Source organism: Lonchura striata, chromosome 3, assembly GCF_046129695.1.
Source record: "Lonchura striata isolate bLonStr1 chromosome 3, bLonStr1.mat, whole genome shotgun sequence".
In the NCBI taxonomy this organism is placed as follows: domain Eukaryota; kingdom Metazoa; phylum Chordata; class Aves; order Passeriformes; family Estrildidae; genus Lonchura; species Lonchura striata.
In genome coordinates, this window is record NC_134605.1 from 82,847,361 (window position 1) to 82,875,077 (window position 27,717).

At 37.5% G+C, this 27,717-nt stretch overlaps 1 protein-coding gene across 1 annotated transcript in view; it reads left to right on the forward strand.

The window, feature by feature from the left end:
* The window catches only part of IMPG1 (interphotoreceptor matrix proteoglycan 1), a 53,729-nt gene that overhangs the window by 17,050 nt on the left and 8,962 nt on the right, over positions 1 to 27,717 (forward strand). Inside the window, exons 5-13 of the mRNA XM_021554259.3 lie at positions 1,366 to 1,433; positions 2,449 to 2,534; positions 3,576 to 3,722; positions 4,982 to 5,040; positions 6,736 to 6,756; positions 8,169 to 8,422; positions 9,562 to 9,638; positions 10,485 to 10,986; positions 26,761 to 27,326. Coding sequence (XP_021409934.2) covers positions 1,366 to 1,433; positions 2,449 to 2,534; positions 3,576 to 3,722; positions 4,982 to 5,040; positions 6,736 to 6,756; positions 8,169 to 8,422; positions 9,562 to 9,638; positions 10,485 to 10,986; positions 26,761 to 27,326 — 1,780 coding nt within the window. The remainder of the gene's footprint in view (positions 1 to 1,365; positions 1,434 to 2,448; positions 2,535 to 3,575; positions 3,723 to 4,981; positions 5,041 to 6,735; positions 6,757 to 8,168; positions 8,423 to 9,561; positions 9,639 to 10,484; positions 10,987 to 26,760; positions 27,327 to 27,717) is intronic.

Consider the following 27,717-nt stretch of genomic DNA (forward strand, 5'->3'; position numbering starts at 1 on the left):
ATTTTGTCTCTTCTGTGGATTTCATGTAGAGAAATCAGTTTCCAAGTATAGATACAACACATAACTTGTTAACATTGTGAAAACATTACAAATAATACTTTAGTTCTCATTACACAAGGTATCCAGAGGAGGTGGTAAATCAGTTGTCATTCATTCATGTTCTTTATTTATGTTATGAAACATCTGTGTTGTTCCTGTAGCTCAGGACACCTTTTCTGTCTATGCTAGAAGCTTTATGCTGTCACAGTTAACACCACACCACACATTTGCAGTGCCCTTATTTCTTTCATTCATACCAGTTTTCACAAATACTCATAATGCAAATTTCACAAATACTCACAATACAAATTTCTATAGTGCATACAAATCTGTATGCACTATAGAAATTTTGAGGAATTATACTTTACTCCCTAATTTCAGGAGAGAAAAATCTCAAAATATCCCTTAAAAGTTTCTATTCTAAGAACCTAAATTTTCCCCAAAGCTACAAATTATATAACAATTTGGTTTTTAAGGATCTAGAATAATTTGTATTCTAAGTAAAAGAATATTTAATACATCTATTTTATGTACTTAGATACTATTTCTGTTTTTCAAGCAAGCTAACAGTAGCTATTAAAAATATATTCATCACCATGTGACTGTAAAATTCAAACCAGAAAATAATTATCAACAAAACCAAATCAAATCCTGTGATACATCATACTCACTATATTCTTGCAGGAGTTTTTAGCTGTCCTCCTTTGGGATCATGGTACACATTAACCTATGAGTATTACATCCAGAAGCAAACACTAACATTCCTATATCTCAAAGTAATCTGGATTCAGGAATCTGATTTGATACTATAATTATGCAGGCTGACAACTGAAAAATAAGCCCACCCACTATTTTTCTCACACCACACCATATGAAACACACCTGGAACCTGAAATGTCCATTGGCTCTAAAATTAGAAGAATTGCAAAGCACTCACTGAACTACCTTAAAGAAGACAAAGGTTGATATAGATGATGTACAAGAAGCTTTGCTTCTGTTTTAGACAGTGATCAACCCTTCAAAGATTTCCAAGAGTAAAACCAAAAAAATAGACCCAATGCACTGATTTAATCTCTGTGATCCCATCCCTCTGGTGGCATTGATAAAATCTGTCACAAAACCTCATGAGCAGATTCATGACAGGATTGGGAGTCCTTATGCTGTTCTACTGCCTGTTTAATCAGGTCACAAAATGTGATAACTTCTCTCATTTAAACTACACTTAATATAGGAATCATTTCTATATGTTTTTGGATTTTTTACACTTCTGTCATTGACGGTACAATATGCAGATAATTAAATCACTCATTTCTATTGGATTGCTAGGAAAGATGAAATATCAGCAGAGAAAACAGGAGGCAAAAAGGTGGAAGACATTCCCTCCATTTCTACAGGTAAAATGAAATCTGCTTGTTCTGTGTCTGCCTGTTAAATAAAATTGCTAAGGTAAATGATTCTTAGAAGGTCTTAGAAGGCTATAATTTAACAAATGTTGTTGAAGCATGACAAGTTCAGTGGAAAGAAAATGTTTAGGCAACATAATCTCTGAGAATAATTTTTTTATCTCTTTATTTGCTGCTCAAATGTTGCATTCAAAGTTTGTCTTCAAATGTATGTGTTTACCTAGTTTCAAACATATAATATAGTGTCAATCTTTCTTCAGCTAAAAAATACCATTTAGAATGTCAACTGCTGCATTTTGTTAACCAAAATAAGCAAGCAAGGCAAATAAAGACTGACAAGCAAGAGAGTCAGAGTGATGCCAAGACAATAAATTGATCCAATTATTACAATTAGGCCTGTTGTGTACTTCAAATCTTTAAAATAATGTTAGCAATTCACACAGTGATAAAAATCTGTAAATATCATAATTTTGGTTCAAGGAGAAACCATCCTGAACATATATTCTTAAGAAATATTACAGAATTTTATTGGGAAGGACTTCCAGCATGGTAATTTGGCCTCTAGGTGGAAAACTCTGTCAACATCTCTTGTTATTTTAAATTGAGCCCTAGAGAAACGTGGCTGTCATAGGGACAAAGATCTCAATTGGCAAAATTAAGCCTAGACACTTGGTGACATATGATGTGGCATGACAGGAAATGACCAAATATTATTAACTCACACAATTACATTGATGCAGTCAGTGCCATTTTTGCCTTCAGTCACACACATGCCACACCACTAATGTTTGACTTGGAGGAAAGCTTGTTTATTGTATAAACTGCAGGAGATTTACCCACACCCTAAGTCATGGCCGCCTTCCACTGGCACAGGCTTGTGCTCAAGCACACCCTCCTCAGGGAAAGCTGTTCCAGTGAGCTGATCCCTGACAAACACACAAAGGGGAAGACTTTTGATGTGCAAGCCATTCTTTCCTGACTTTTCTTTCTTTCCCCCACCCCGCAGGCTCTCCTGGCACACCCATCTCTCCGTCTGCACCTAACAGCACATTGCTCAATGAGATTTTCAATGACACAAAGACTCCTGTGAAGGTGAGGGCAGCCTGTGTTCCTACCCACTTTTTCACTCACCTTTTCCTTTTCAGCTCAGCTAACAGGAAAGAGGGCGAAACCTTATAGACAGTGCTTAAAAGCAACAAGTGCTCCTCTCTGTTTCAGCTAGCAGGACTGAAGGGGTTTTATAGCATCTGTTCTATGCTGGAGTAGGGTATGATGCTGTTTGAGTATGTAGTAGAAAGCACAAAACATGGCAATGTGTTTTTGGGCAGGTTTCATTATTTTAAGTAGGGGCCTGTTCCCTATTTTGCACTATTTTGTAAAGTTGCTTTTCATTAAGTAATGCCAAAAAAGAATACCTGCTGTGCTTTCCACAACCTAGGAGATAGGGCTGGGTCTTCCTTGCCTTTTTCTGCCCAGCCATCTGTCAGAGGGTTCTCCACTGCTGTCTCCTGAGAGCAGCCATGCAGCAGGGCACTGGGACTGCCCCTCTGCCCACTAACACCCCTGAGAAAGGATGGGGCTGCTGTTTTCCCTGTCCTGGCTGCAGTGGTCTCAGCACAGACATGTGGCCTCACAGTGGAGGGAAAAGCCGCAAATACTGTTGGGAAATAGCAAACAAAGTACCACAACTTTTAATAGCAGCAAAGTCAACTGAGTAAGAAAGGTGTATCATGGGTAAGGATAATTTCATTTTATTATCAGCAAAACAACAAATGCAAACCTCTGAACATGAAATAGCTGTGTGACTTTAGGATGGTGGAACTAAGACTTGGTAACAGTCTCTGCAAGAAGGGCTTGATTTTGTCTTCACAAGAAAGGCTTTGTCTCATTTATGCATGTCAAAGGCAACTTTCAAGCTACCTCTCAAGTAATAGAAACTTGCTTGCAAATACAGAAGAATTAAGCCAACAGATATACCTAGAAACTTTCACCTTTTGTGGAATGTAGTTCAGAAAGTTATTTTGGAAATGGGTTTAAACAGGAACATTTCTTCCTATTAAATACAGAATTGTGGAGGGGGAAAATCGCTTAGTTTTATTTTTACACTTTTTGTCCTTTCCTTTTCTTTTCCAGGAGCTGGGAACAAATGCAGTCCCTGAACTGCCTGTGGAGCAAATGGTGGAATTCAGTGTGACTCTCACTGATCAGGAGTACACAGCTGAACTTAGTGACCCCAACTCCCCAGAGTACCAACAACTAGCTGCTAAATTTCAGCTACAGGTAGGGACGCATAGTGAATGCAAAAAAATGCTGACTTTGTACTCTCTTGGCTGAGATTCATACTATGACATTATCTTCACCACAAAATAGGATTAGAATCTACTGCCCTCACTTTAAACAGGTCATTCCTTTTTTCTCAAGACCTCCATGTTTCCTTCATGTGTAGTATCAGCTTATCCCCTCATTTAAGGATCTATTCAGCCAGCTGACAAGCTGACAAGCCAACGTCTTTGACACCAGTAGAAACCTCAGATCATGGATGAACAGAATAACTTTAGGAATTTTGTTCAGACTTAATCAGGAATTCGTGGGCAGCACTTTGTCATAATTTAATTTCTACAATAAATCTAATGAGAAATGTAATATAAATGTTAAAAGTAATTAGCTACTGTTGTCTGAACTATTCTTCAAAGGACATACACTCATTGCGCATTACTGTGGTTTACGTAAGAACTGGAACATCTCTCTTATTTTCATACAGTTAATAATATTTACTGAATGTTCACTAATGACTTGAGGTTAATGACTTGAGGTTCCCAAAAGGTTTTCTTAGTAAAATTAACTAAAGCCTCTCATCAGTTTCACGTGCATTCCTTAGTGGAAGATATTACATTTTCCTGGTTCAGTTCCAGATATGTGTAGAAAAATGGTGAAGGATGCATTGGCAGAGCTGTCAAAGAATGTTTTCTCTGAAGATTTTCAGTATTACCCTCAGACAGAAGTGCCTGCAGACATTGTATAGTACATATGTAATGCCTCTTCTATTCAAAACCATGTAATTGTACTATTATTAACATTAGAATTTAAAATGTTATTCTGTTTGTACAAGACAGTTAAAACTGTTTAATTTCTAAATGATTTGTCAGATAATCTAAACCCATTTGCAGTTGCTTAATATTTCTAAATAATTAACAATTTACAGGTGACTTGAATCACAAAATTATTCATTAATCAAAACTGCTGAAAATGAGAAAAACATTTGATTAATGTTGTTTTACTTGCTGTGTTATGAAATAGATTATCACTTGTTTGCATAATTACATTACTAAGAAAAGCAATATTTTGTGCTTCTTCTTGCCTATTAACAGGTAATACAACAAGTATATACAAAGAAAATATTGTGTTTAAGCTGAGCAATTATGATCCCCAAAAGAGCACAGTCGAGACTGTTTCCTAAAGCTCTTTCTGAAATATGAAAAATAGTGTCTAGGTAGTCAACTTGTGATCTTATGCTGATATGTTTTTGTGGTTTTCTATAGATGAAAAAAATATTTGAGAAACTTCCAGGATTCAAAGAAATACGTGTGTTAGGATTCAAGTAAGTAAGAAAACGGGGCTCTCCTTTTTGTTGGGTCCTAGGGTTCTCCTCTTCCTTCTGGTCCTCAAAAAGGAAGAGAGTTGTAGAACAGTGGGGTGCATATTGCTGTAAACAGAAAGAAATTTCATGGGAATATCATAGGGACAATATGACAGGAAGTGCAGATACATCCCAAGTAAAAATATGAGGTTTTGAATTAGCAAAAATAGCTTTGATTCTCTGAAGCTTGAAGGACACAATAAATTCTTTTAATTGTTTTTTAACAACCCTGTATTAAGAAATTTTTTAAATGACAAGATGAAGAGAGTTAGTAGCGTGATTATTTAGGTGACAACTTTTTTGTTGCCCTTCATAAGTCCCAATGAAGGTGCCTTGGCAATAGAGGGTTGCAGGAGGATACGTGTTCATACATATAAAACTTTTCCAGTCGTTCTTTCTCAGGCCTTTCAAACAATTTTAAAAGTTTCACTTTTTCATTAAATTTGTGCTCTGTCTTGCCATTTCTTTTAGTTTTAGCTTCCTTGTGTGCTTACTACTAACACAACCTCTTGTGTACCTTTTCAATAGAGAATCTATAGGGGAGGGGAGGACATTGCACAAAGAATCAAATGAAAAACAAATAACTAATAGCAAGAAACTGCAAAAGGGAAAAAAAAACAGAGAAAGAAAACAACTTTATGTGGTCTTATCGCACAGCATCAGGAACACTCAGTACTTCTAGCAATATTTAATAAATGTTGACAAACACTCATATTGCAATGCAATTTTAGACAAGAACATCCTTCTTCTTAGCATTTCTCTCTGCAAAAATTACTGGGAAGAAGGAGAGAGAAGAGCAAAATAGTCTGAAAATTAGTTCCTTGGTTTTTTATATAAAAATAATAAAACAAAATGGTGCCTACTACGGTACAAGCAGAGAAAATATGTAGTAGCATGTCATAGTTACAACTTGCAATATCTAACCTTGTTTAGTTGTGATTCCAGAAGGTCTGGGATCCATTTTGGTTTCATATCTTGGACTTTGCTGGTATGAAAGAACATTCATCAGTGTGGAAAAATTTGATTGATTCCCATTATCCAGTAATTTAGGAAGCTTAGGGAGTTACAGTTCAGCAAAGATGGGTGTTGCTGTCCATTCTCCCTTGGCTATAGTGCTACGTATTTTAGCAGCATTTCCCACAAGGCAATGAAGACAACATCATAGGTATTCTGGAGAACTCACCAGGGAAAAAACTGGGCATTATATGTAGAAGGTCAACACAGGCATGTCTTCCAGAGGTAATTAATGCTTCAAGTTACCCCTGTGACTACAGTCTGAGTAGACATCATGGGTGGTAACTGATCATGGAAAGTACTGCCACAAGTGCCCATTGCCACCACAGAGATTAGCAATGACAAGGCTCAAACTGCACCATTTGATGACAGAAATAGGAAAGCTGATATTTCAGACTGCCATGGTAAAGTAAAATTCCTGTTTCCCCTTGCAAACCACAGCGATTCCCATTGTTTGGAAGGGAAAAGTGAACTGATGGAGAGTAGATTGTCAGTTTCACACAGAGATAAAAATTATAGATGCCACATAGAAGATAAGATAAATTGTCAAAATATTGTTGTGATTTACCAGTAAACATGAATCCTTGTTTTTCTTTCTTTTGCAATCCTTTCTCACATTCTTTATTCTGTGATGATATGAAGACAGAAGAAGGAGAAAGATGGGTAATCTTTCTATCATTAATAATTTATAGATTAATTATAATAATTATTAATAATAATAATTTTATGATGTGCATAGATAAATCTGTAAATGCCATTATCTTGATGTGACAAAGTGAATTGGCTGTGTTCTGCCTAAGTACAAAATCTGTGATATAAAGTGTCAGGGACACCTTTAACTTCAATCAGAATGTTTCATATAATCAAATTTTATCAGGATGTCTCTGAAGAAAAGAAAATGTTTGACCTAAGAAAATTCACATTTATATGACTAAAGATTTATATCAGCCATATACTGAAAGTGAAAAATAAGTAGGGAACCTTTATATACAAATTTTCATTTTTGATATGCTGTTTCCTAGCTGTATTCCCATGTACACAATATTTCCAGTAAGTATGTAGAATTTGATTTGTTATCTCTATTATCAAGCCAGATAGAATAGCAAAGAGACCAGTTACTAGCTTGATAAAATGCAGGGAGATTTTCACCGGTAATACAAACAGCTACAAACTCCATTGTTGTTGCTGCCATAAAGTGCTACTGGGGAATAATTTGTCTAGCAGTTTCCCAGAATTTCTCTTTGTTCATGCTTTAAAAGGCAGAATTTTCTAATAGGTTTCCTGAATTCTTGCAATGTCATATAAATGCAAATATATAGCACACACTAGATAAAAGTTAAATTCTTATGTCTATAGTTATTTGATATTCTAAAAAAAGTAACATAGTGGAATAGAAATGTTTACAATGAACTCACTATTTTTCATTTAATTAGGTGAATTTAACGTGTATAGAAAATGATGTATTAAAAGTGGTAAATATTTGAGACTTCTGTTAAACATTAATGTCTAGGAAGAAGCCATACACACCCACTGGGACTCTGAAAAGCTAACTCCCATTGTGAAAAAGTGATTTGCTTGCCACATTAGCTTGCTGTTCTTTGAAAAAGAGCAAAAAAATTGTCTCTTGTGATAAGATTTTTGCTTATCTGCAGTTTTATGCACTATCTAATCTCTTTTCATAGGTTCCTGAATAATTAATGTGTGATTATGGGTTCTAATAACTCCAGCATGCCTTTATAGCTGTTTGAATCAGTAGTCAAGGACTTCAGACTACATTACCAGTTACCAGTTCTACAGATTCTGAGTAGTCAGATTAAATCAGATTACGTTAGAAGATTTTTGCAATTATCTTCAATGTGGGAATTTTTATTAGAAATTATTCATGGAAAAAAAGGTAGTTAGGTGAATGAAAATTAATTTGAAGGTGACAGTCTCATTAGAAAGAAGTAAATTTGCATTACTCTTACAGAAGATAATATGTTATGGTTGCACATTTGTTTGTTTGTGTGTAAAATCATTTCTCAGCCAGTGATTGATTTTTCTGCTCTGGGCATTTTCACCTTTCCCCCTTGCAGATCAAGCAGCACAATAGCTCGATACGTGGTGAACTTTGAGAGAGATGGCTCAGAAACCAAAGGCACAGCAGATGACGTCTCAACTATTGGATCGAACAAGGTTGAAAGTGAAAAAATACCAATTTCTCCAGTTGAAGAGAGGGAAATATCAGCAACTAAACTGACAGTAACAGACCTTCAGCAGCTGGTTGCCACTGCACTCCATGAAGACCAGTCCCTGCCAGTGGACCTTGGAACACTTCAGTTCACTGATGGTCAGTAAAGCAGGTGGCAGGTGCCAGGCACAAGCCTGAATCTTGTCTTTCCAAACTGATGCAATTTTAATAAGGTGTCCTTTGCTTCTCTAACAAATTATTTTCATCTGACATAATCCATTCTCCTTGGTGTTGAAATAAGTTAAATTTTATAATAAAATGTGCCTTTATACAGCCTAACTTGCAACCATATTAGAAGATTTTTTTCTTGTTTTTTTAGTTTTCAAGCACTAAGATCATTAAGAGAAGAAAAATAAAATAAATACTGCAAGTATTCACTGTATCATTTTAACCTCCAGTATGGACACTCTCCTTTCTTTAACAAGGAAAAAAAGTGAGATCTGCCTCTAACATCAGATTAGCTTTCTGAAAGCTCTATCTTGGTTGTAAACAATCCATCTAACCTCTCAGAAACATCAGAGAGATTGACACCTTAAACAGCATTTGATCCAAAGATAAAATCAGTAAAGATGTGTTTCACTCATACTCTGAAACACAGAGGGAGTGTAGAAGACAAGCTGTGTGTGAAAACCTCCAGCAGAAGCTGAAGGTCTGCATCCTGATCAGTGATCCAGCTAATAAATATCCCTTTCTAGTTCATCAATTATTTTTGCAAAGCTAACAAACTACTTCTGCAGAGATGTGCTAAGAAGGGGGAAAAATAATTTGAAATATTTTTTCATATGCATATTTACTGAAACAACCTCAAAACCCATACCTAATTTTAGCTACAGTGTTTCATTTGCAAACAGCGGCATTTTCCTGCCAAAAAAAAAGTTATTTAGTTGAACTAGTACTTTCTATAAGGGTAAAGTGTCCTATTATAATGTAAAGGAAAAGTCCCAAGAAAAAAATTTATATAGAATACCTCAATATAAATGTTTTAATCAACTTTCTCCCAGTAGTTAATTCTAATAACCAATTTTAGAAGAACAGCTTGCATGCAAGTACTTTTAAGATCTCTGAGAGGTGAAAGGAGCAACTTGGGCACTAAAGCCAAAAATTTTTTGATGGAGAACATTTTAGTACTGTTTTTTTTTTAACTGAGTTTATGTGTTTTGATCAGTTTTCAGTGTGCTGGTGCTGCAGTATTCTGTGCTATCTCTCTCTCTCGCTAATGTTTTTGATTTTCTTTGCAGAAACTGTTATACCACCTAGTGATTTAGACAATGATATCCAAGGTGTGGTCACTATTCCTCTGGCAGGCCCTGATTTGGTAGGTTAATAACATTTTTCATGTTTATTTATTTCTCCACGAGAAAAGAAATGAAATAGTGTTAAGAGGTAGATAAACATACAAAAAGTTTCTTATGCTATAATAACATGTGCTTTTTGTACATTCTGTAAGGATGAATGTTGTGTTGGTCTACTGCAACAGAGATATTGCTTAGAGCATTTACAAGTGACTATTACAGTTTGATTATGGTTTGCAGATTTAATTACAAAGTAAACAGTGTCTCATCAGTTCAGTAGTACATCTTAATGACAGAAAGAGAGCAGTTTAGAGGGCTAGTTAAGGTCATCTGTGTTTGACCGCTTTTAAAATTACAGGAACTGTGATTAGGATCAAATGCACATGTCAAACATTTTACACATCCTATGACTTTGTAGCAGCCTTCCTATATCTGAAGGGGGACTACAGGGAGGCTGGAGAGGGAATCTGTCAGACAGATCCTGTCAGGATCTCTAGTAACAGGACAAGGATGCTTTTCCAAACTGAAAGATGGAAAATTTAAGTTAGATATGCAGTAGATGATCTTTACTGTGAGGATGGTGAGACACAGGCACAGGGTGCCTGAGGAGGCTAAGGATGCCCCAGCCCTGGCAGTGTTCCAGGACAGTTTGGATATGGCATTGAGCAATGTGGTCTAGTGGAAGATATCACTTATCATGGCAGGGGGAATTGTGATGAGATGAGCTGTCAGGTCCCTTCCAACCCAACCCATAATATGATTCCATGTTAACTTAGCTATTTGCTAACTCATGTAGCTAAAGGTTATTGCCTTTTCAGCAATGAAACTCAAACATAACAATGAATGCTGCTTTTTAAAAACTTTTTTAGGAGGAACTCCCACTAGGTTATCCCAGTCCAGCAACAGTGGATCAAAGAGGAGATGTATTTGTTGATGAATTTACAACTGAAAGCCCTGCTCTAAGTGAAGAAATCAGTATCCCTGAAGAATTTAATAATTTTATTACATCTGAACCTGATTTTCCTACCAAACCCTCCAGAGAACCATTTCAGGACAGATATCCATACACCCAAGTTATTGCTACCGACCACCCAAGTTTCACAGTGCCTTTCAGTGCTCTGGGTAGCACCAGCAGTCCTCCAAAATCAGAGGATTCCTATTTGCCTCCCCCAGCAGATGACTCTGCTGGCAAAGACTTACTCACCGGTGGCTATGAGTCTCCAGTGGAGCTGGCCACCGCAGGAAGTTTCACCACACCCCCTCTCCTGCCTGCTGGAGAGGTGGAGAAGGAAGCTGACAAGAAGCAAGACCTGACTGATATAACAGAACCTCCTTTCAAGGAAGTCGACCAAGACAGCCTGTCTGGACAAGGTAAGACACATGAGATTTTTGTGTGTGAGAGTAGGAGAGGTGCAGCTCTTGTGGCACATACAGTCACGTGTCAGAGCAGTAAGCATTCCTTTCCATTGTGATAGAAAATTCTCCTTCACAACCAAAGGTGAAAAATGTACATTTCTGATGGTCTCTTCAGCACAATGCTCATGCACCTTAATTCAAGGTTGTCAAACCCAACAACAAATGCCGAAGGATAAGGAACACTTTGTACAGAGCATTATGGTAAATTTTCAAAAAGGCAGAGCAAAAAGACATGTCAGGCAAAAAAAAGGAAGTTCCAGATTAACATAAAAAATTTGGTACTTAGAACATGGAAAGTAAATTACTTTGGGCTCTACTGGCAGTTGTGGATGGTAGCAGCAAGAGTAACACGACACAGTTTCTTCCAAGCAAAGAGTACCATGGATCAGAAAAGCTTACATATCTACAGATCTGATTAATGTGATTTTTTTTTTAATTTCTGCTTTCTGTATTTGTTTATTCCATTTTATCCATGCAGTAGTCATGGAGGCACCCATGTATATGACGAAAAATACAAAATAAAAGAAAAAAGGATATATATATATATATATATATATATATATATATATATATATATATACATGAATGTATGTATGTATGTGGAGAAAAGTCTGGATAATGGAGCCTTTCAAATGAAAAATACATGATAGACGCCTTTCCCAAAGCTGACCCTGCAGACTAAAGGAAGTTCAGACAAAGATAGTGGGGTCAGATTTAGAGCACAAGTAATTTTGGTTTTCCCCCAAAACAGCAAAATATCTGTAAGGTTACTGGTTCCATCACCTCCTCCAGCAGCTACAAATCCATACAAGCCACTGTGTGCAGGTAACTGAATTGTGCAGGGCAGGAGCCTCCACTGGCAAAGTAGGAATAGCCATGACTAGGAGGAGTTGCCCTCCAGCTGTCCCAGCTCCTGTCTGCTCCCTCTCCAGTCCTGCTCCCATGCCTTACCATCTCAGTGTTAGGTCAGTAAACTTAAATTTTATTTACACTTCAAAGCCTGTGCTTCCTGTATAAGATGCCAGAGATCACTACAGGCACAAGGGAGGAATTAGTTCTTGGATGAATATTCATATCTGCTTTGTCTCAGATTTTTGACTGATTCTCTCAAAAGAAGAACAGAGGGCAGGTAAACACATCATAGGAGTCAGCAGGATTCTTTGATGTCCCCACATAGTTTCTAAGCAATACTAAAGAAATATGCAGAGGAAAACAAACAAAAGGCAAATTCAGGGCAAAATTCCAACAACATGCATTAGCTTGCACAACGACACTCAACACTCTTGGTGTTTCTGGATGTCCAAGGATGTCATGCTCAAAGCCTGTAAGTTTGCTCCCTGCTGCAGCTAAGTTCCCTGCTCCCATAGGAGGTTCTACTCTGTCCCAGCCCAACCATCTCCCTCGTTGCCCAGGCCTTGGCCTTTCATGTCCCTCCTGTGCTCCAGAAGTCTCTTGAAGTGAGAAGAGTGAACCCTCCTCCTCCTTTCAAGATGTTCTTCCTTATCCAGCATGTCCAAAACCATCAGGAAAGGACCTTCATCCCTGCTGCCTGGCCACATCCTGTAAAGGCAAACAGGGAAGTTTGCAGAGCTGATTGGAAACACTGTCTGCATGGTGATAACATCCTTCACAATCCTTCACAATGGGCCTGCCTGGCAGAAGCGTGAGAGTGGGGAATCTCCATTTACCGTACAGCCTGTGGGATTGTCCGTCTGGGTCAAGCAAATCACTACATCAGTATTTTAGAGAGTGGAGGATATAAAAGGTGCCAGTTGGGAGCACACAACCCCACCTGGGAACGCACAACCATTAATCCCCAACTGGGAAGAGCACAGCACATTTCATGGTCATGTTGTTTCATCGTAGATAATGCACTGAATATAAATTTCCCGTTCTACAATCTTCCCTTTATACAGAGATTTCAGAAATGTGAGAAAAGCAAATACTTTATGATTAGCAGAGTGACTTAAAGTTTAGAAAAATCACTTCTTACAAGAATCAGTTGTCAAATGTTCCTGAAAATAATGTTTATGATGAAAAGTCTTACATGCAACTATTTTGAAATGCATGCTGAGAAGTCTTGTAGTGCTGCTGATAAAAGCATAGCATACCTTCAAATAACATTCATTATAACTGTGGAAAAGTGCTACATTTGCAGGGAGAGGAAAGTCATGCATTTTTTATTCTATTCACTCATTGCATTAGGGACTTGATGTAATAAAAAATGCATAAAGTCACATATCTATTTTCCAATTTCTTAATTTCTTAAATTCCTCTTGCCTATGAGCTCCAAATGACTGAAGGGAAGAAGCAGAGAGAGAACCTTTAACTTATTTGCACTCACCCCTTAAGAAATTATTTGCTGCATATTTAGGTTAGAAACTGCCAAGCTGCAAAACAGAACAAAATCTAGAGCTGTAAACAAAGCCTACCCCAAAATAAGGCATCCTATCTTGTTTCTCCTTGTTGAACAAAAGTTATGTCTGAAACAAGCCCCAAAGTATAAGAATTCCATCATTATTTCTGCAGCTGAGTAGCAGGAGGAAAAAAAAAAAAATTGTTCCCTGTCTAAAAAGTAGGGGTGCCATGTTAGTAATGACTCAAAGCTGCCGCTTTTTATATTTTCTTAAAAGCATATAGTACACAAAGCATACTGCATGCCTAACAGTCAGGGGAGATGTTGAAAACCTATTTATTGAGTTTTTTAAATGTATACTCTTTAAAACTTTTTCCCTTTTAAAAACCTTTTTCAATTCTGGCAGTCCTGTGTGTACGGTATTTCCTGTAATCTTTTATTTCCTGATATATTGTGTATTTCATGGGAACTGATGGAATTCAATCTGGAAATTCAGGTTTTATTAATGTCAGCAATGTTATTGTTATTACTATTAATTTTAATATGGCAAGCAGAACCTACCTGGTACGGAATATTTCACACTTTGTTCCTGGCTGCATTTCATAGCTGCTTTTCTTAGTAACATTAGAGAAAAAAAAAGTCTTTAAACTGTTATTGATGTGAAATAGCAGGAACTACTCAGGCAGTGCTGTATAAGGTTGGACAGGGGATTAGGGTCTAAACAGTTGTCTGAAATTCTACTGTATTCGTTTCCAGCCATATCCCCACCCTTCAGTCCAGAAGATGGACAACATTTTCTTCATCTAGAAGAAATCTAAATTCACTCTTCTTTTTCATGAAAGGAAAAATTGGCTACCAAAAATAATATAGTCTGAGGTTCTTTTAGGTATTAGCTATGTTTCAGAGATGGGCTTTATTGCATTGGCTGTCACATGTGTGCATTGCAGGCTCCTGAATATTAAATGTCTGCATCCTACACCAACTACTTTAACTGTGCCTGCCTGAGGTCACTGAGCAAGTAATAATAAAATGTCTTTCACATCTCCCAGAAAGATAATCAGCCTCAGCCTCACACACATAAATATGAGCAAAGCTCTGCATACAACACCTAGAGAAAGGTGAGCAGAAAGAGGTGAGGGATGTAGAGTCCGTGAGAGATGTCCTTTGAAGCCATGGAAGAATGGGATGTGGCAGGCGTGGGCAGCCAGCGGGAGGGATGAGGCAGGAGCAGGCGTGGGGCCTCTGTCAGACAGAGCTGTGATGTGCAGTTCTGCACAGCAGGATGGTCCCTGGGCAGCCAGTGGGGATTGGAGCACCGTGCTGGCCACACGGTGATGGCAGCAGTCCAGAGCCAGCAGGAAGATGCCAAGCTGTCCTTAAAGTAACCCTAGTGTTCTGAGGTTTCACTATGGAATTAGAAGAAAGCCTGTGGCACAAAGTTCCAGAGCACTTATTAAAAAGTTCTGAAATGTCTGCATCAGATGTCACTATTACAACATCCGACACCTCAGAAAGGTTTTTCTTTGCTGTAGTACCTTTAAAATGTTGTATATTTCTATTTTCCATTTACAACCAGTGCAAAAAAAAAAAAAGCTGGTTTTCCCCCTACTGTGTGAGATGATACCTGATCACTTTTCTCTAGCATTCTTCTTCACATTTTTCCCCTTCTGCAGCTAAAATTCATTAACATTTCTTCTGTATATTTAACTGTATAGTTAAATTTCTTCTCTTTGCAGTCTTCCTGTGACAGTATGAAAATTCAAAAGGCAAATTATTTATGTACTAGACAGATGTTATTTCAAAAACCAAGAAAATTTCAGCAGTAAAACAAACAATAATATTTGGCTTCCTAAACAGTAAGGAGAAATTTAATTTGAATTTGTTTTAATTGTAGCCACTAACAAATTGTATAGTCCAGGTAAATGTTTGTCCCAAAGTCCTGGCCATCATGGAGGAAGCATTATTTCTGGAGAAGTTATTTCAAAACAAAGCAAAGCTAGCAGTGAAGTCCTTCAGCTACTCAGACATACTGCATCTCAGTTTGAGGAGCCTGGGTCATCCTCAGGCTTTCAAGAAGGACTCTCAGAGACAAAGACTCTGCAGGGTTTATCACAGGGGTTTTTTTCTGTGAGAAGAAACCACTGATAAAGGAGTATGTGATGGTCACATCTCCATGTGTGTAACTGCCAAAAGTCTCATTAATTATTGCCATAATTAATCTCATGTTCACAAACCTGCTGTGAGTTGTCCCCATTAACGTTATCCTGCTACCCAACAGTTAATTAGGTGGCAAACTCTTCACTCGGTCTTATTTCAAAGGAATCTCTAGGAAAAAATCTCAGGGTTCTGCATATTTGTGGATTTTTTCCATCTCTGGTTCAACCTCAGCTGCCTAAGCCCTGTCTTTGCTTAGCCCAATTTTCTATTTGGCATAACCAACATAGTAACAGAAAAGAAAACCCCCTTGTTTCTTGCAAGAAGCTCTCCGGATGTTCCCAGGATTGGAATTTACACATTCGTTGTGCCAGGAATGCTCACCATTTTTTTCACATCGATGGATATAGAGGGTAAGAGCTCTTCTGTTCCCTTGAATATTTTTATGTTTTTCTTGTGTTTTCTTGGATCATAAACTGACAGGATTTTCTTGACATTTTTCCCCATCAGCTTCTCACTGCGCCCTTCTGCTTGTCTCTTGCTGCTTCAGATGTGCAAGGAGGTTTTATTTTTGAAGGTTGCCTGACGTTTGGAGAAGTGAACTGGTAGGTCTAGCAATGTCATTTTCTCAAGCACTTTATGCAATATTCAATAGTCTGAAAGTTGTCCATAAATTGAAGATGAGGGTGAATAGAAGACTTCCAGCAGGCCCATATTAGGATATGTTTAATTGAAGAAAAAGTTTTGATCAGTTAGGACTGCCTACTCCAAGTATTCCTGAGGAATTCTAAACATATTAGAAAAAGTTACTAGCATCTTGTCATAATTTAATGACAGCATTCTTCCCAGCTGTCTCTGTGCTGGGAACAGCAGGAGCAATTGGAATAGAACAAAATCTACATCACATTTTCAAAACATGCTTAGAAATGCTGAAATTAAATTACTAATCCAAGCGAAAAAGTTTGAGAGAAAGTGAGCACAATCTATTTTTCCAATTTAACACATGACTTGTTTAAATTATTAAGCTATCCAACCACTTCTGTTTTACTTTAAGGCTAAGCTTTTCTTCCTTCAAATATTATTTCTTATTCATGACCCCCCAAATACACAACACAAATGAACCAAAACAAGTGATAACTTTCTTTAAACTCAATTGGTAATTCCAATGACTCATTGAAATGACTGTGTGAAGTACTGAAAACAATTTATATTCCAGCTAAGAAAATTTGTTTATCCAGATGCAAATCTTCTTGTATAATGAAAAAAAAATATAATAATGTATAATAATTAAGAAATGTAACACCTCATTGTGCACCTATGAAAATAGCAGGAAAATAGACCTCAGTGCTCCACCAGTTGTTCAGTCACAATTTGTAGTCTAGCCCACAAAGCACCCATAATTCTTCCTCTTTGTTACAGTGCATGAAGGAGCTCTCCCTCCAGGAGGGATATATGTGTGTTGCTGCATGTGGTCTAATTCCACTTTGTTCCAGAAAATTAATTTTCTTTAGAACTAAAAGGCTAAAAACTTGAGGCAGTTTACAGTTTTTAGACATGACTGCAATAATTCTAATTGTCTAATAAAGGCTAATATAGAAGGCAGAAATAAATTCATAATTTAAAGGGCCAGTATCACAAATAATTTTAAATGTGTATTTTAAATATATTCTTGTCCTGCATAAAGTTAATTTAAAACCCCTGGCCTTTGCAACAATATAATCAGAAGGATATTTTAAAACAAATAGTACAGACTTCTGTGCCTGGACTGTAAGGTTAACCTTTGATATGTCATAAATGAATGAGACTAATGAAATTTACATGTCATGTAGACCAATTGGAATGAATATTAGGCAGTGACACTGCTGAGACTAACACTCCCTAAATAATGCATTTCCCTCACTTATTAAAAATCCTTGGTCATGCTAGCAATGCTGGGTTTGAAAAAAAATGTGTTATGATCAAATGGTACTAAAACTTTGACTTTCTAAATTATTAATCTTCTCTCTTCGGAAAATTCAATATTCTCCAGCATAGAAGACTCCACTTGACCTCAGCCTGGAAATTTTTTCAGTCAGTTCCTTGTCAAAGAAAAACTCATGCCACCTGCATTGGACTGCATCTCTGCTCCATCATCTGCTCCATATCTCAGTAGAATTTTGTATCTCTGTCTATAGACAGGGCTTGGCCTTTCAACTTGGATTTTTTCAGCCATCTTGAGATGCCTTACATAGATAGCACTGAAGCCAATATTAATTTCAACTGCCAGTTAGTTTGAAAAACGCTAGTGTTTAAAAATAGCAAACAAAAATACATAAAAATCTTAAATGGAGACATATTTGCAATAATGTTTGTACTAAACTGAATGTGATTCATGTTTATGAATACTTACAACTTAAACTCCTGTCAGGGGTGTCATATACTTTTTGGTTTTGATTGCAATGCGCAAGTAATTTCTGACTTTTGGTTGAAGATAACATGTAGTTTTTCTCCCATAAGTCCTTAGCATTTCTTTCTCAATTAAACTTTCTATGAAATTCTGTAGGGGAAAAAACTAAACTCAATTTCAAGCAATAATATCCAGGTGTAAATTAGAAGGATACAGAAATTTTGCTTACATTCTGTAGAACAGTAAGATCATTACATGCATCAGTAGGAACATGATTAAACCAAGCCTGGATGCAAAATATTTCTTTTCTTCTTCATTTTACTGTATTTACATGTTTGGCCTTCTCTTTCATTCTTCACCAGTTGGTAGACTTTTTAAAATTAAATTATTGTAGTATACAATATTTGTAGAATAGTGATGCCAATAACAGAGTTTTACAAGCAAAATTTTATACAGGGTCAAACATTCCTTTAATAACCACCTTTATTGCACTGCAGTTTGGAATAATGGGTTTTCAAGCAGAGTTGGAGCAGGGAATTAGTGGCACAGAAAAGCCTGCTGGGGTTGACTGAGAAATAAAAAAGCATTATTCATGAATGGCATCTTCATAGCTGAGTATTTCATTTCCTAAGCTCCATCTTCCCATAACAATTGCCATAGTTTTAATTTCTCTTTCTAGAGATTGAAAGGAATGAAGTTGGGAAAATACTTTAACACATCTCAGTCCTTTCTCCTAAATGTATATGTAGCCTTAAGCAGTGGCTGAATCCCTGGTTAAACTTGTCTTAAATAATCAAAATAAGCTCAAAGTTCCATTCTCATCCCTGTTCTATACCTTTTATATCTACACCTAGCTATCCCTGTATCTTCTTCACCATTTTAGAATCAGACACACTTCAAAATTAAACAATAAAAATCAAAATTATGCTGAATAAATCTTGAAGAACTTCACAATATGCCTACATGGTACTGCAAAGCTTCAATAATAATAATTTTAAAAAGTAGCATTGCTTGAGGAGAATGCATGACTGAAAGCATTAAAGGCAGATTATTTAAATGGTGATATGTGGCAGGGTAGAAGAGAAGGAATAGAGTCAGTATCAGCTGCAGTTACAAAAAATAATGATTTTTTTCCCCCCTACTGTTTAAAAGGAGGTTTTGCCCTCTTATTAACAATTCCTTTAAAAACTATGGCCAGAAGGTTAGTGTTAATAAAATTTAGTAGTTATTTCATGGGGAGTGAAGAGAGTATTTTATGGACAGCTCACTAGTTATTGTTTTCCTAATTTTAGCTTCCCAATGAATCTGTAAATTCTATGGGCACTTAGAGTGACAATGTTTCATCATTGTATTGTCGCTGCTACTCAGCAACAATTGGAAACGTTAAATGAAACTCATGTACCTTAATCCAGTCATTTTATGTGAGAGCAATCCCAAATATTAATTTAACTGTCAGTTTTTGAAAAACTAGCTTATGGCATAGGACTTCTGCACCCCAGTGAAGGTCTCTTGAGGGATTGCACACAAACCTGAGGCTAATGGTTGTAAGGACAATTTTACTGCACTGTGGGTTTAGCATTCAGCATTTTGCCTGTCCCCTGACAACATGCTCTGGCTGATCTCGGCTGCTCAGGTACACAGTCCAAGCAGGATGGGTGCATTTAACAAGCCAAGTCTGCACTAAGGCATCTGGCCCAAAGTCCTTTTCAATATCAATAAGATTGAAATGCATGCCTACAATGAAACATAAAGCCAGAAGGGTCTTCCCTCTTAAATATCTCCTTCTCTCTTTCATGGTGTCACATTTTCCATTTCAAAACTTTGAGAAAAATCAGACTACTTACATCCAAGGCACAATTTAAAAGACCAAAACACTCCTTATTCTATAACTTTCATTCCATGAACTTTCTCATACAAGCGACTACATAGTACGAGGGGGGGAAAAAAGTACGTTCAGTATTTTCATTTTTCTTGGCAAGTCTTAAAGTGCTCATCGGATGATGAAATTTTAAGAGAATCACTGGTTTTAACTTTCTAATTTCATGTTTTTCTTTTCTGTTTTAGGTCCTTGGTCAACACATGACCTGAATTGTATCATGTAATTTCTATTTTGGTTTTTGTTTTTACCATTTTGTAAACTAATAAAATTTGATACCACAAAACTGTCTGATGGTCCCATCCTCTACAAAAATTTGTTCTGATTTTTTCCTGTTGCACAGTTGAGAAAAATAGAGAAAATGGGCAGAAATTTGGAGAGCACTTTAAGTTCTGAAGGGTAAGCATTGCAACTTGCCAGATTTTGTTTCCAAACATTCCAAAATAAAATAAATCAAAAAGAATATTCCAAGTTCTCCATTTGGGGTGCTCTAAAAGTGTTATAGTGTCATACAGCAATATTTTCAACATTTAGATGGATGTCTCTTTATGTTTCCAGGTGTTTGTAAAGACCCAGGATGTTTTCACATAGATCTCACTATTTTAAATTAATTAAACATTTTTTTTCAAATTTAATTGAGAAGATTCAACAATGGGAATAAGAGATGTTAAATCCTCCTGCAGCTATTGTTTTAAGTGAGAGTTTTCTTATTTGGTTTTGATTCTATCCCTTGGTAAAAGTGCGTTTCTCTTTGCAAATTCACTGCTGCTTGAGTTTGTTTCCAAGATTAGCATGATACCTTTCTTGTTTAACATGTATTTTAATATATTATTACTGTGGTAGCAAATAGTGCAGAACTTCAATATAAAGTATCTTACAATACAAAACAGCCATGGTATCCCTGGCATTTTTGACATGTTTTTATGTAAATGTACTTACAAATCCCCTTACTTCACAAGAGCATTTTAATCATGGTTGCATAGTTTTTTAGCAAGGACTTTACTCAGAAAACTGACTTTCAGAGTGCTTGAGCACTAGTATGTAATTTTATCTGGCAATCTCCGTAACAGAAAAGGTAAAAGGTTCTGTAAATGGTGAAAGTGACTTGTCACGTTATGGAAATAACCTACCACTGACCTACTGTCCATACAAGGTATCTGATTATACACCTCACCTTTCTGTATAATATTCTTATATTCTACTCAGAATTTTGAGTATGCTTTCAACACCAGCTATTCCTGTATTGTTTAAAGTATATCTGTGCTTCTGAAATGCTTAATCCTCTAAAACTGCTGAAATGTGAGAATGCCAAAGACAGTCGTTAGGTTTCACGTCAGGTTTCTCAGCATATGAATTTGACACAGGTCTATAAAGTAAGATTGCTCAGTTAATAGTTATCTGTTGTATCTCCACCTGTTGTACTTAAATTATTAAGTTGAAGTCAAACATTTTTTAAAAAATAATAAGTTTATTGATTTCATTGTTTCAAAACTTTAGAGAAAGAGTCTTTTTCAGAAAACTTTTAATTGAAGTAACAGAAGTCCTTCATAAAACAGCAAATAGCAATGGCAAGCTGAATTACTATCTTCAGTCATGCTATGCATGTGAAAATGGTAATCAAAGAAAGAATAGATTTTTGATCCCACAATAAACTGATATTTCAGAGGGCTTTTACAGGTACAGTGACCAAATACGTTAAGGCAGATGTCACTCCCTTCTGCAACACTGACTTCCATAAAGTCTAGGGGAGTTTCCATTTCCCAAGGACAGATGGATCAGTCAAAATACTGACCTTCAGGCATTATGTAAAGAGAATTCTTCATCTGTACTGAAAATTGTGTATGAGTTGAGTAAGACCGGCTGACTTGCACCAGTGCAATGTTTATGGACAGTCAGACTAGTGAACTGCATCATTCTGCTGCTCTCGGGCAGACTTGGCTACTGGGAGGGAAAAGTTGCAGAGCAATAAAAGCAGTCAGGGTTTGGCTTTTTTCTTAATGGTTTGCTCTTAATCTTTATGCATTGGAACAAGTGAAGAGTTCTTTGCTTTTTATTTCTTCAATAATTGCAGGAGTAAATAATACTACTGACCTCCCAAAAAGAATTCAGGTAAAGATCCCAGTGAGATGAGGGCAATGTCATAATACATCCCAAATCAAACACACAGTCTGTGGCCCTTCACAAATTACTTAGCTAAGCAGGAAAGTCAGGGCTGTCTAGTACTGAACAGAAGATTACCCATGTGGAAATAGCTAAAGAAGCATCCTTTTTTCATAATGAACATAGACAGGATTCGTGAGCTTTGGTTGCTCAGTGCCCTGAATTCTGTAGTGGTTTAGATTTTCAGGTCTTGATTTCACAAATTTTATCTTACTTTTTAAGTTTTCAGTGTCAGGTAGAAGTGAATAGTCCTGAGAATAATGAGAGATTACCATTACTAAGCAGTATTTTATTATGATAGAAAATATCTTTATTAAGACAGAAAATATTCTTCTTGTGACATCATGTGAGAATGACATTTATCTTTGATGTTGAGAACATTGCTAATGAAGCACAGCTGCAAGGTATGGAAATTTCAAAATAAGATGAAGGCTTCTATAAGTTACACAGAACACCCCAGCCATGGTGTGAGTAGCAGAGCTACAGCTGAGCTCTCAGGCTGTCCTGTGAAAAGTTAGACTACTCAAAGACCTCCAGTATGAATGCTAAGGGAAAAGGTTAATAGAGAAGAGAGTTTTTAGGACTGGAGGATGGAGGGGAGATGGTGTGCATTCCTAGTGAATTCAGGCTCTCTGGAGTCAGTGGAGAAAGAGTTCTGTGGATTTAATGGGCATTGAACCTCATTTCGGGAGGGTCCATACAGACAGACACAATGACAGTCTTAGATAATTGTGACTCTTTTGGCCTGGCTTTAGAGTTAGAAAAGATGAATGTAACCAGTAATCATGTGTTGGGAGACACTTGTTGTGACACATTAGGTTAATGATCTTCTCTTCTCTTAATTCTATTAATCCTCATATTACTTGTGCCCTAGTTAAAAATTAAAGGCCTCAAACATAAATTCAGCACTTTGTCTGTACACAGCAGTCTGTGTCCAGGGATTTAGTGACATTTCAGGCACCAACAAAGTATGCAAATTTGAATGCAGCTACCTTCTGTATCCATCTGGTATTGGTATCAGCAGAGCTGCACGCAAGGTGATTCTTACTTTGTATTATGAACCAATCTCTTTTAGCTGCAGAATTTTCCCTTCTTTGGTTATTTCTTTCAGCCAGCAAGTATTCAAATATATACATAGACATTGTAGCACTGTCACTTTAATATACAGAACATTTACAGAATACCCACCAGTGGACTTGGAAAATATGTCGGTGTTTATTATGCTCATGAATGAAAGAAAATGCCAGGACCTCTTAATGTATAACATTCTGGGCCTGCTCATTAGTGCAAACCCACTAGGATGGGTCAATTTGACCTTTCTCAAACAATTACTCCTTATTCATGGTCAATTAGGAGGTTTTCCCTCATTTAAAAAAATATGAGGACCAAGTAATCAGATACCTAAAATAAAGTTGTGGAAATGACAGTTGATTTTTTTCTGAGAAGTCAAATCTATGTATTTCATTCCCTCAGCAGGGAATAAATGCCTACATGGAAAACTCCTTTTACAAAGATGTAATGGACACAGGAAATTGCCTCTTAATTTAGTGTTTTCATGTCTTTGCCAATGGGTGTTTAATTTTTGTTATAACACTCTCAGTACAATACTGTCCTGCCTTGGCTATGCAGTAATAAAAAAACATCTGGGGAGTTCAGTGAACAACTTTGTGGGAAGATAAGAGGTGGCTGAAATTTTACTTGCAGTTTTTATTTCAGACATCAGCTTTTAATTCCATTGTATTGTTTAACCTTCAGTGTGGTTTCTCTGGGAGTAGATTTAATTTAATTATCTTATTTTGTGCCTTCTGTGGATTCCCTACACCTGAATGATAGTTCTGTAGACTAAACTTTATGCTGAAATGAAATATGCTGAGATTGAGTGTCTAAGCCTTCTGAGATTGTACTTGTAGAGGTTTCATAACATAATTGTCTTCTGATGTGGAAATCTCATCTACAAAGCAAAATGGTGAAATTTTACAAATAATTCCTTTATGATGAACAATATAAGTGTATTTTGTGTTCTGTTGCAAAATTATATATATTTTTTAATGTTCATATGGATTCACAGATTCATAGAATAAGTTTGATTGGGAGGGACCTTTAAAGGCCATCTAGTTCAACCCCTTTACAATAAACAGGAACATCTTCAGCTAGATTAGGTTGCTCAGAGTCCCATTCAATCTGACCTTCAACATGTCCAGGAATGCAGCATCCACCACCTCTCTGGGCAACATGTTCCAGTGTTTCATCAATCTCATAATAAAAAAAGTGTCTTCTTTACATCTACTCTGAAAATCAATATATATTGATGTTATATATAAACCCAACATTTTAAATGCAGAGAGTTGGGATTTTGTTTTTCATTTCACCAACTAGTAGGTCAAGGGAGGTAATTCAGTTCTAAACTCCACTCTTGTCAGAACCCAACTGGATTACTCTGTTCAGCTCTGTTCAGCCTCCCAACACAAAATGACCATGGAGTCCACAGGAGGGCCATGAAGATGGTCAGAAGGCAGGAGCCCTTCTCAGGAGACAGGCTGGCAGAGCTGGGCTTGTCGAGCCTGGAGAAGAGAAAGCTCTGGGGAGAGCCTTACTGTGCATTCCAGTACCTAAAAGAGGTGTACAAGAAAGTTGGACAGGGATCTTTTACAAAGTCGTGTAGTGACAGGACAAGGAAGAATGGCTTTAAACAAAGAGTGTAGATTTAGGTTAGATATTAGGAAGAAATTCTTTACAGTGTGGGTGGTGAGGCACTGGAACAGGTTACCCAGGCAAGTTGTGAATGTCCCACCCCTGGAAGTTCAAGACCAGGTTGGATGTTGCCTTGAGCAAGCTGGTGTAGTGGAAGGTGTCCCTCCCCATGGCAGGGGCATTGGACTAGAAAATGCTTTGGTTCCTTTTCAACCCAAAGTATTCTTTGATTCAATGAAATGTCTAGGTCTTCTCTCTTTCATCCATAGTTCCTAACTCCTTAGGATTGAATTTTATTGAAGCCTTGTGTAGACAGAGGAAAATCTTGGTAAAGCCAGCTGCAAATCATTGTACTGCTGATTTCAGCGTGTCACTTGTGTAGGCAAGTCTTGCAGCAGTACCATGACACCTGTGAGACAAACAGGTCAGTGATCCCTGGGTTTGAGACTGGTGCTGTGCCACAGTAGGTGCCCAGCAGCCCTTGGTGTGAGCCCATTTACTAACAGGAACCAAGACATACTGTGGGGTCACTTGCTGTGTGTCTCTTTCAGCTGGAGACACAGTGATTGCTAAGAGCTGGCAGCTTATGAAAACAGGTGATACATGCTCAGAGATCTTCTTGGTATGCCCTCAAGGCCTTTTAAGTTACTTTGCTTGTAATAAGAGGATGCCAGAAGACCTTTATAGTCTATGTATAGACCATATGGATATATATACACAGCTACATGTCAGGCATACAATATATATATATGGTTGTGTATTTCTGCTTCAATTTGCTGCAATTTCAAAGCCTTCACTTCAGTGCATCTTTCTCCTGTAGTTATCTTTCTAAAATATAATTTGCCTAACAAATGCCATCACAATGGTGTGTGCTCGACTGTGTGCTCCTGTGCTGAGATCATCTTGAGAGAGATGTCTGTGGAGCTGCAGGTTTATCCCATCAGTAGATCATCCTGCATTAATGCCTCAAGCAGTAATACTAGCAAAGCTGTTTTGAGTTCTCTTAACTGATAAGTGACTCTCACTCCTTATCAGCATAACAAGTAATAGCAAGAGCTTTGTAAACAGAGAACATCACTAGGCTTTGCATTTCTAATCTGTCCATATCCTTAATCATACTGGAAACACGAGGACATGGCAAGAGAAGAGCATCTGAAGCTTCTATTGAAATAAGGTGGCTGGACAATTGCCACCTCATTCAGCAAAACTTTGCTCTCCTTTCATATTTTTATTGGCCGCTGGGAGGAAATTAGGATGCAGGGAAAGGAAGAGTTCATCAGTGGAAGAAAAATTTCTTTTCTTACTGCTGATAAGTGGTTTTGCCTGAAAGGGGCTGCTAAAAGTTCCACGTGAAGACTGGTATATCACTGGAAAAGGACAAAGTCACTTGTCTCGGCAGGTGGCTTGGTAGACAACATCATTTATTGTGAAGTCATTATGGTCAGGTAGCTGCAAGCTGAATTCAGAGTCACATTCCTGAAACTTTAGATTTGGATTTCAGCTACAGTTATCACATATCCTAGAGCCACACCAAGCCCTGATGGTAATATCATAAAAATTCTGTTTCAGGTGCAGTAGATGGCTTCTTAAGGTTTGAATATTTTTTCATTGCTGCTGTTGTCTTTTAGGTAAATTGACACAGTTTGCATCTGGAGGGGCTGTGTTGGTTTTGTAATCACATTTTATGATAACTGGCAAATAATAGCTTTAACTTTTTGCAGAGGGGAACAGAATGACTCTGGCATACAAGCGTTCCAAGCAGAGAGCTCAAAGCTCCAATCTCCCTTTTCAGACAATATAAACTGACATTGTGATTATGTATCTTCAGAACAAGAATGTGCTTTAGAGATTCAGGAAATACTTGCCAACATAACTATTAAACATAAAACCTGCAGAAATCCCACCACTCAAACATGTGGATGAGGTATTTTGTTTCAGTAGACCTTCTTGGTGATGGTGTTAACATTTTAATGTTTAGATACTGTCAAGCTTATTGTTAAAAATTTTTCAGTGGAAATACCATATACATGGGGTTTTTCCATGCTTGATGTTTTTTATGCTTGCTTTTCAGCATAGCTAATTTGATTCTATCGTGTTTTCCTGCAGCAGTTAAGATCATGGAAGAACCAGAATCATCAGGTGATGACCTTTTTGTTACAGCTAGCACTTATGAAAGGTCGCCTTTCTTTACTGGTGCAAGTGATGTCTCCACCGTGCAGCCTGGAGCTGTTATTACAGATGTGCTGCCATCAGTAGCGCCGCTGCCTGCAGCCACCAGCCCATCCTACAGCCCCTCTGAGATCATCGAGCAGTCCCTTGAGTTGCCAGGGCCCTCGGCGCCAGCCCCTGCGGCCGTTCCTGCGGATGGCACCGGGATGGGGGTGCAGGACATCGCTGCCGAGCTGGATCCCATGGGCGCGGTGAGCACGGCCGCGCTGGACCAAGGGGAGCAGGGCAGTGGCTCCATCCCAGGGCTGACCACGGAGCCTGCAGAAACCACCCCGGCGCCGGCGCTCAAGTACCTAACTACCAGCTCCATGACAACTGCAGCCAAAGGCAAAGAGCTCGTGGTTTTCTTCAGCCTCAGGGTGACCAACATGCACTTCTCTGACGACCTCTTCAACAGGAGCTCAACGGAATACAAAGCACTGGAACAACAGTTCATGCAATTGGTGGGTGAAAATCAACTTGAACAGCATGTGTGGTAGTTGGGTGCAGTTTAAAGGAATACACTGAAGTGCACAGTATTTTAACAATACTAAACGCTTCTACAGTTCAGTCTGATAAGCTGTATTTTAAAGGATCCATAAGCCTGGGATGTTCTTAAAGTCTGAAGACAGGTTTTATGAAGTCAGTGATGAAAGATTTTACTTGATCAAGAGAACCCAGATATATGCCTAACATGTAATTTATTTGGCTTTTTCTTAGATCCACGTCAACAGTACAGCGGTGCTGATTATATCTGAGACTTGTGTCTGCTTGCTGCATTTAAAAATAGGCTTTTAAAAATATATCATAGCATAGACTGTGATTAGATATGGATTTTCTCTGTTGGTACAATAG